Source organism: Orbicella faveolata, unplaced genomic scaffold (assembly GCF_042242905.1).
Source record: "Orbicella faveolata isolate gen_17 unplaced genomic scaffold, um_ofav_v1 contig_1, whole genome shotgun sequence".
NCBI lineage: Eukaryota > Metazoa > Cnidaria > Anthozoa > Scleractinia > Merulinidae > Orbicella > Orbicella faveolata.
This window is the reverse complement of record NW_028301536.1, coordinates 18122491-18132247: the sequence shown is the minus strand read 5'-3', so window position 1 is coordinate 18132247 and position 9757 is coordinate 18122491. Positions and strand designations below refer to the sequence as shown.

General features: G+C 39.3%; 1 protein-coding gene across 1 annotated transcript; it reads right to left on the bottom strand.

The window, feature by feature from the left end:
* Positions 1-2115: 2115 nt before the first annotated feature.
* Positions 2116-9140, bottom strand: LOC110045680 (fibroblast growth factor 18-like). The gene is made up of 5 exons (XM_020751288.2): positions 8219-9140; positions 8010-8049; positions 7756-7918; positions 6247-6353; positions 2116-4092 (listed from the first exon to the last, which is right to left on the bottom strand). The coding sequence occupies exons 1-5, from the start codon at positions 8269-8271 to the stop codon at positions 3643-3645; spliced, it is 813 nt and encodes a 270-aa protein (XP_020606947.2). The 5' UTR covers positions 8272-9140; the 3' UTR covers positions 2116-3642.
* Between the last annotated feature and the right edge of the window lie 617 nt (positions 9141-9757).

The window sequence follows — 9757 nt, the reverse complement described above, 5'->3', positions numbered from 1 at the left end:
CTAAACGTGCTAACCTATAAAATTGCTCCTTTTATGCTGGATCCTTGCCGTGTTCTACAACAGATTCACCGATACCCGTGCAAAGAGTTTGAACTCCAGGGGGAGGCTTCATATAAAAAGGACAGGGATGTTCGTCGCACCTTTAGGGGTTGAAAAAGCGGTTTTGGTACCTCTCAGGGTGTTCAGCCTCAAAAGGTCCATAGCAGTACCTTTTAGGGTATTGAGCAGAAAAAATATTATAGGAGATAATTTATTTGACAATCAACTTTACGCGATCGAAGGTATTCAAAGCATCGTCTTTATCGTTATTGAAAATTATGAGTGTCAGTAAATGAATTGTTTCAGAATTGGTACCTCGAAGGGGTGAGAAGAATTTGAAGCCACGCCCACAAAGCAGGATCTTGGTAACTCTTAGGGGTTCTTTTCTAAATTTCCGATGAGCAGCCCCCTCCTTTTTATATAGGAGTCCCCCCGGGGCTTGAACTAACTAATCAGACCCGATGTTCAAAATTTCCCACCCTTTTTTATGACATCAGCTTTCTTTGAATCGAGACTGGTTTATCAAGGAAGTTAATTAATTCCGAGATTACTTTGGATTCATGAGAGTCGAAAGAAAACAACAGCATATGGTGAGCTTAAAGGTGAGAACCTCTTTGTCACCTTCCGTTGTACAGTTAAATCGAAGTTTCGGCCATTTCTCTAAATTATTAAAGAACAAAAATTGAATATTTTAGAGAAAGTCTTTTGGTGGAAATTCTCGACGGAAAAACTCGGTAATTTTTTAATTTGTGTGTACCTGGAATTAATTTAGCTCGAAGAGAATGAGTTTCATTAAGTTTCGTAGTTGGTGTTATTGTAATCTGGACGGTTATCTTGGTTTAGGCTTAGTGTTCTGGCCAGGTCAAATACTAAAAAGGAATTTTACCCGGCCTTTTTCCAGGAATATTTTATTTCTATTGCTGGAATGTTCTGTTCTTAATTTATAGTTATACTTTCTACTAACTATAGTCACAGCAGACCTTATTTCTTTAGTGGAGATCACTGGCATATGGACAGTTTTACCTAATGTTAAATATCTTCTTTCACCTCACACTTCTTGGTAAATGGAAGTACACTTTAATTAAGAAAAGGTACTTATCCTCAGAAACACTTAAAAAAGTCGGCTTCCTTCAGAGGAACTCTTGTAACACGTATTTTAACACTTACTGAATTAATTTCTGTTTTGGAACTAATGACTACTTTTAAAACATTAAAATATTGAAAAGGCCTAACCAGTAAGACCACCTGTCTTCTTCAATAAGCTGACCGAAATTGTTGTTTGTTAGAGATTGCATAACAATCTTTGTTTGAGTGTTTCCGTACATTGCTGTGACTTATATTTTGATTAAATTCTGGAAAAACAATTCTTGTAGTTTTTGTCACTCTCGTTGTTTTATTTTGGTCAGACTCTCTTGGAATCCTAGAGAACATGAAAAAGATTTCAACTTTGTTATTTGATAGAAGGAAAATACGGAAATGATTCTCGTGCGCAAGCGCAGTACTACTTAGCGTGGACTGAGCAGGCCTTTACGTAAGCCTAGATTTCGTGGTACGGAGTGTCAGTTTGATACTTGATTGACAGTTTCTACCAGGTCAATATAAAAGAGCCGAAGCAGGGTTTCAGGTTCAGAAGTGTAAGAGATAGCGTTGTTACAAAATGAATAAAAAAGAAAAGGATTAAAATAGATGTTAGACGTCCATTTGCATGTGGAAGAGGTCGTTCCCCCCACGATCATTCTTTAACAATATCACCCAGTTGAATAAAGATTCAGTAAAATATCAGCCAAATTAAGTAAGAAAAAAATAGTCCTGAGTTTCATTATTGGAACTTTTAAGTCGTTAATTCGGTATACTTTTAAGTAATAGTTCCCTGTGCATCTTTGAGGCCGGGCCTTGAGATACTCTGCGCGGATTGTTGCCAGCGTGTGTGGTCATTCCCCTTTAACTTCTCTTCCATTTGTTGTGGTATAATATTGACAATAGATAAAGGACGAACGTAGTTCTTACCTCATTACTGGTGTTCGTTTGTGAAGTGCGTTAGATCCCTAGTTAGATATCAACTTTGTACACATAAGACACAAGCAAACTCAGATTTACTCTTACTTTGAGTCGCTGTTTTCAACTGGAACATTGTTTTCGATGTCACTCAATAATATACAGTAAATTCATATTATACAAAGCAAAAAAACATCAATAAGCCGTACATTTATGATCTAATATAGTGCAAATGTAAGTGGAAAGAATTACATCGGAATTATTTATAGAAATGAATTTTACACTTAACATCCATGATGATTATCCATATCTTGTAATGGCGGATAATCGCACTCACGATCGCTATCGAGCCCTATCCTTTTTACCAATAGTTTGTTATGACATAGGTGACGACTCAAGGGTCAGCAACACTCTTTACTCACGCCATCTGCGAAAGTCGCTTTTTATGTCAAAAAGTAAGAGCTTTAAAGAGGACAATATTCTTCTCTAAGTGAAAGTATTTCAAAGCCAAGGCAATTTCCCCAACGAGCACAAACATATGAATAACCAATCATGGTTTAATTTAGATCTAATTGTTGCCTTTTAGCACAAAATAATAATTCTCTCGTGCAAACGCCGAGTAATTCAATTAAAATTAAGCAGCCTAGTCATAGTCAGGCGTCGTTATTGAATTCTTTGGTACTCGGTGCAGTTACAAGATTGATGATGCCTTTTGACGCATTTCGGATTTCTTTCTTTTCTCGCTGAGTTTAGCAACTGGTTCATAAGTCTCCTCGATGGCTAATTCCCTCTATGAGACTCGCCTGCAGGGAAACATGGTAGTTGTATCCATCAAAACAAATATCCAGTCCAAGATGATGGATATACTTACCATGATTCCCTGCAAGCACGTCTCGTAGAGGGAATTGGCCATTAACTCGTGGTAAGTGCTCTAACTAATCACTGTGCAAAGCCAAACCCAACAACAAAACCAATCGCCAATCGCCATTAACAACGCATGGCACTCCTCGCGCTTGCCATGTCACCAGTTGCCAGTTTTTCGTTCGAGTTCTGATTGGCTCGTTGCACTTTGCGCAGCGGTAACACAATGATTTCTTTGCTTTCAGTCCAACCGCAGTCATAACAAACTTATGCAAATTCCCATAGCTCTTCCACGTTTTGTCAAATCAATTTTCAGCGGTCGTGCTGCCGTCCGACCTGCATTTGTCTCCATGCAATTTCTGCTCGTTATTCTAAACTGATAATAAATTTAATCCAGCTATAACGAGGAGTTTTCCTGTACTTCACCTATTCCAACTTTGTTTAGCCACTCTTAAATTTATGTAACGAATTTAAAGATCGATTATGAAGACTCTAAGTAACTGAAGAACATCGCCTAAAGCATGCATGATCATGCTCATGCCAAGAGATTAGTTTCTTCGACTAAAGACTCTTTTGGTGTGACCTTTTCCAGGCTCGTAAATTGAGAGAACAGAATCGTTGGCTTGAAAGATTACATGTAGGAAAGCTGGTCTCTTCGACGCTTTTTCTAGAATCATGGGTGGCAGTTATTTATGAAGAATAAAGTACAGGCTAAAACAAGTGGACAAGGTTAAGAAATAGCAGTACTTAGGGTTTATCTTTCCTCTGTTCCCTGCGCTGCTCTTTCCGAAGCATTTTTAGCAACCTGTTCTTAGATCGCAACTTCATTTTCTTCTCTCTCCTTTTAATCTTGGCTTTTTGTTTCTTTGTCTCTGGGTAGCCAGGGTGTGGCATTTTCCTTGTCTTTTCTTTGTTATTATCGCCTTCCTTAGCTCTGTACGCGCGCAGCAGCTGCTCAATGTGATCACGAAGTCCGTGATAAAGTGACTCTTGGACATTTTTTGTTTGAATAATGATCTTTGAAGCTCGTTCAATAAATTGAACGGGTTTTTTTCCCCTCTGTCCCTTGTGTCCAGGCCTCATCGTGCCCTTTTTTGACACTGCTATCGTCCAGCTCTCGTTGTAAGCCGAAAGGAATTCGGTGTAGTGGTTTTCCGCGTACTTCTCGTAAAAGACGCATCTTTTGGACTTAGTGGCCTGTAAGAAAGAACCTCTCTTTTAACCCATACATTAAATAAATTCTCAGTTGTGAAAGTATAACGGAATTACATATGGTGCTGGTTTAAACAAATACTTGTAAACTTCTCTATAGTGCGCTAAATTTCGAAAATTGTCTCGCTAGTTTGTTCACAAGAAGCTCTATGTTACTTGAAAACACCCTCCAAGAGGAACAAAAAGAAAGACAACTACGCTCTTAATTAGTTCTCGGAGACAGCCTTATCAGCTGGACACAACACAATTGGCTTAAGGTAAAGCATACGAACCAAGTGGCCCATCAGGCCGGAATTTATCCCGGTTTCTTTAGCGTGAAGCGACTAGGAGTATTTTTACTCCCCCCTCGAGGGGATCCTAGTCCATCGCAGGGTTACCCCCCAGCATTAAGTTCGCCGGTACCCATTTATATACCTGGGTGGAGAGAGAGGTACTGTGAGAGTTAAGCGTCTTGTCCATGAACACATTGCAATGTCCATGGCCAGGGCTTGAACCCGGACCGGTTGATCCAGAGACGAGCGCACTAACAATGAGGCCACCACGCCTCCCTAAAAAGTATGGGGTGAGTGTCTGGAAACTGTCGACTGAACGGCCAAACTTTTAACTGCCGACTGAACACTACCTAACCCGCTTTGATCTAGAACTGAACGAGCAAAATCTGAATAACTTAATTATAAGTAGACAGAATTTTCAGGGACACCTGGCTAATAGGCAAGCGACGGTCAACATTTGTCTTATAGTTGACAATGGCCAAACTGATAACTGAAAAGTTGGAAATGGGCAAAGATTTAGAAATTAACTGGAGACTCAAGTGTCAGACGAATATAATTTTGAAATGGGTAAACCATGTTATTTTGCTGGAGAAAAACGATTTGCTCCTTTGTTTTTTGTTCATAATGAGGGTTGAGCATTATTTAAATTTGACGGTGATGTGGATATTCTAACGTGGAGGTGCACTGACACCCCAAAGTCATTAATTAAATAATAATAGGTTCAGCATTCAAGGCGTGTAATCATGGCTGTCATTTTTGGCACCGAGTAACATCTAATTTTGTCATGATCATTTGAGGGAGAATTCATGTTTTGAACTTGAAGGGCAGTCAAAGGCAAATCTTCTTGTAATTACTTTGACTTTTTGAGTGACGTTTCCCTCAGAGACGCATTTTTACTTCTGGTTGTGTGTTCTTAAATTTTGTAATTTTACTTTGGAATTTGACTTGTAGTTAAAAAAAGGTAAAGGTAAATTGCGAGATAAACGCTTTTAAAAGCATTCTAAAACACGCCCTGTGCTAGAACACAGCTATTTTATAACAGTTGGAGCCTAACCAGTACTTCTAGCAAGTGTATCGTGTTTCGAGATTAAAATTAAAGCGCCTTTTAACTTTAAGAACTTTCAACTATTTTTATTGGTTTAGTTAAGTAAGATTAGAGGGTTGTGACTATTGAAACTGATAAGATAACTATGTAATCTTTTGGGCGTCTTCGTGCCATTGCTGAAAAAAGTGAATAGCTACTTAAGATGGACATCATGCAAAATTTCATTAGCTCGAGCTAGCTCGTAAATGTAGCCTGCGTACAAAACCGTTAATTGTGCTGTTGAAATGAGCGGCCAAGAAAAGCAAGTTCGTTTGAGTAAATTTGGACTGACCTTGACACCAATCTTTTGTTGTCACGAAACCGTATGACACTCGCATCAATAGCGTAAAGTTTGCAAAGAAGATAATTTGGAAGTTCAGGTGGCCATACACGTTTTGACATGTTCAAGAAATCCGTTTGACTCTCTTTTGTCCTATCTACAGGGAATTTTCCCATGCGTGGGCTATATTGACAATGTGTCAGTCATATCCAAACATCTGGGCATCTTAATACGAGGTAATTCTTTCAGGTTGCTGTGAGTTGATTGCAATGTTTCTCAATTCAAAATTCACCTTGGTAGAAAGACACCCCTAAGATGCAAGATCTTAATTTTTTGCCGGAAAAACGAAATTTCCCAGAAAAAACTGTCTTCCCGGGCCCGCTTCTAATGCAAATTTGCCGTATTCCCATGCACATAATCCTTCCTATTAACAAAGAATACACAGCATTTTGTAAACATTGGGCGCATAAAATAATGAAATAACCATAAGTAATAAGAGCTACCTTTCGTCCGATCAACGTTGCGTTCCTTTTAATGCACAGGTAATAATTAGTTAACGCTCCGCGGATCCGTACTCGCCCAAAGTTGTCGGATTCGATGACCAACTTAGCTGCAAACAAAAAAGAGAGGACACACCAGTTAGCGGCCATTTTTAATTTGTCAAACACCTCCTTCTGTTTGTTTACACAGGCTAAATTCAGAAAATTCTTTCGGAAACTTTCACATTGTGTCTAAGCACAGTTTAATTTATGATGCGTGTTACAGTTTATCAACTTGGGATAACACGCTTCTTAATCCTTCATGCTTTCCGACCTCAATTCATGATCGCTTCACTGAATCTTGTACTGTTTCTATACCCTAAAAGAAACTAAATTAGCTACATGGAGAACGAAGCTGCTGCACAATTCTTTGCCAAATTTATTTTGAAATAATGTATTGTTACTACTTTAACGTGGTTCTTGTAATTGTATGCGCCACCTTAGGAAGGCTCACGTTATGTCCAGCAAAGCACAGGCAAATTCCTTGCTGCCAAGACCCCCAGCGTTGACAGAGTTGCACTAAAAGGCTTGATTGGGATCTCATAAAGCTATCATCGTTATATCCTGGCGCCGCTTTAGCGCAAACAATCGCTGACTGGACATAAATAGATTAAATTCCTTGCCTTATGCGATGACCTTAGTGTTTCTGTAGGGATTAGACTTTTTGCCGCTAATAAGGCTCGCTCTAAGACAGTGCACTGTTCTCGGTCATCAGCTACCCATCCTGTTCAACCCGGAATAAAGTACATTGTCAATGCCGTGTGCATGCTTTTTCCCACAATTTAATGATAGCATTAGCTTTTAACATTGCTCTGCTAAAATTTAGCTCATATTTATCCATGCTAAGCGCTTGTCGAACCGGTTACGTAAATGAAGTGCTTTTCACACCAAATAAAAGTAGCGCTCGGAACTTTTGAAACGGCTCCCGAAACCTCGCTTAATACTGGTTATTTATCTTGAGCTGGTAAGCTCTGAAGAATAAAGCAATAAATATAGGTAGTGCTTCTAAACGGAAGCAGAAAATAGTAACACTGTTGGAAAATTGTCTACAGAATATTTTGGATACGATCCTATTAAATGCCTCTTGTGAAACGTGTGAAAACGATGTCATGATCCACTGTTATGATGCGCTGCTATACGTAACTTTAGCACTTGATATGCGTAATCGCTTTACCTCGTTTGACGCCATTTATTTCAGTGTGTCAAATGAAACGTTAGGTTTCATCTTAGTCTTAACCCTTTCAACTTGCATCGCAAGCGATTAGTTAAGTCAATTACCAACAGCCCACAACGAACAGCAAAAACAATAACTACGTACTACAATTCATACGTGAGAATTTGCGATGGGGCTTTCGTGAACTCGAAGTTGCCATTTCCCTGCTGAGTTCTCCACCGTGAGGCAATTATCCGCTTATCGTCTGGAAATTTTGACTTTAATGTTTATTACGGGAGCGACGCCAGAGTTTTGCCTACCGTATTTGTCGCCATCTCTTCCTAGAGCGTCGATGCGCTTTCCATGTATGCGAAGGTGACTCCGACTGGACCTCGAATACAGCTGCGTCTCGCGGTGGAAAGGTAGGCTCCTCGTATCGCTTCTTCTTCTCTCTGCCCTGACGTGGTCTCTGAAGTAGTATTCCTGTGGTTGCCATTATACACACGATGGTTATCTAACGCCAGTTAACAGTATTTTTGAATGAGACAATAAGTAATTAACTCAGTCCTCCTACCTCGTGGCTTCTTCCCAAAATGAAGGCAATCCGACAAATCCTTAAAAAAGATATCAGAAGTTAAATGATGTTGTACGCAATCGATTTTACTGGCGCAAAAATCGCACAAAATTCGACTGTAAGATCGAAAGTGTTCCTTTCACATCCTTTGGATGCGAAATCAAGGCAACATCTTGTATATATCAAGCGAATCGCTGCTCTATACTTACAGTGAAAACAACAGCAGGTGAAGTTTAAATGTCGCTGTAGACATCACATTCATTTTGTCTCAAATTGGAGCGCGAGTTACCAGCCGATCGAGAAAAACACAGCGAAGAGGAGAGAAAAATGTCCAGCATTCCAAAAACCCACACTCCTTGGTCCTCTTTCAATTATACCCTTTGTGATCGACCGCAAGGATGCCGCCTTTCTTTTTTGTGTCGTTTTTGTCCCATTATAACGTGGTGAGAGTTTGTACGTACCATTTTTGATATGCAGATAACAAAATTAATTAAGGTAATCGCTTACAATTAGAGTTGCGGTAGGTGGGCATGTCTGGTCTCCTTAAATAAACAACACGGGAGAAATGGAACAATTGAGTCGTCACAAAACGCCGCCACGTTTTACACGACTTCCACTGCATGCCGTTATCACGCCTGAATTTTGAAGAGAAATCGGAGCTTGGAATGCCAACTTTTGACGTGACAGCATTAAAAACTTGGCTCAATTATCCCATTTAAGAACGAATTAAGATGGGCGTGAAAGGGGGGCGGTAGATGAGCGTTATTGTATCATCACTGCGTAAACAACGTGTCAACATATCACTTACGAAAATTTCTATGGGAAAATTAGGCATGATCGATCCAATGCTGTCACAGTTTTTTTTACGTTACGTGTATAAATTTTAATGAAACTTGGCACCTCGGAGACACAATCAACTTCCCTGCGCACTGATTTCACGATCGTTTAGAGGAAGAAGAAGGCAGTACCTGCTGTTTGGCTACAGTGTTCACACGCAAAGCCATTGAGAAATCACAAGGGTGCAATCATATCCTGCTGAGATAATGAGCATTATAGAACTCATTCGAGGCCAAACGATATCGCTAGAGGACTAAACTGTGAGTTTCTAGGAAAACATACCAGCTTATTTGCTCGGAATAAGTTAATTTATAAACATTAAAGGTTCTCTCACTTGCGTGTGTAAGATTTTTGTCTGAGCTATTTAAACCTTTAAACCGTTTTGACGGTCTGACATTTACAAGACTACTCTCTGATCGACTGGTTAAAATTGCCTATTTATACGAAGAATGAAAATGAAACCGATAATTGTTTTGCGGTCATGTCATCTCCCTCTTGGTTTTTTATTTTTAGGAACGTGCTATTTGCTCAAACCTATGTACCAAAAGAAATCTTCGAATGGAATAGAACCGAAGTCGATATGAAGTTTGTTAAACTGTTTTAGAAGACTACGTTTCGTAAACTCCCCACAAAAAAATAATCGTTTTTACATGCATTTGTTTAAAGTGGTTCTTCATGATGTAGTTTTGGTTTTAGAAACGCGATGATTCCAATTTAAATAAACTCTATCCCACACGTTGATGTTAATTGCTTAGCTGATTGCGTGACTTAATTTACAATTATTTTTTTCCCAGAGTGCTGTGCGCTACTCAGTCCGCTTGCAATCATCTACACTGACTCTAACAGTTTAATACAAAGGAGTTAAAACTAGACGTTCATTTGTCTACTGATTTTTGGCTCAAAATGATAAG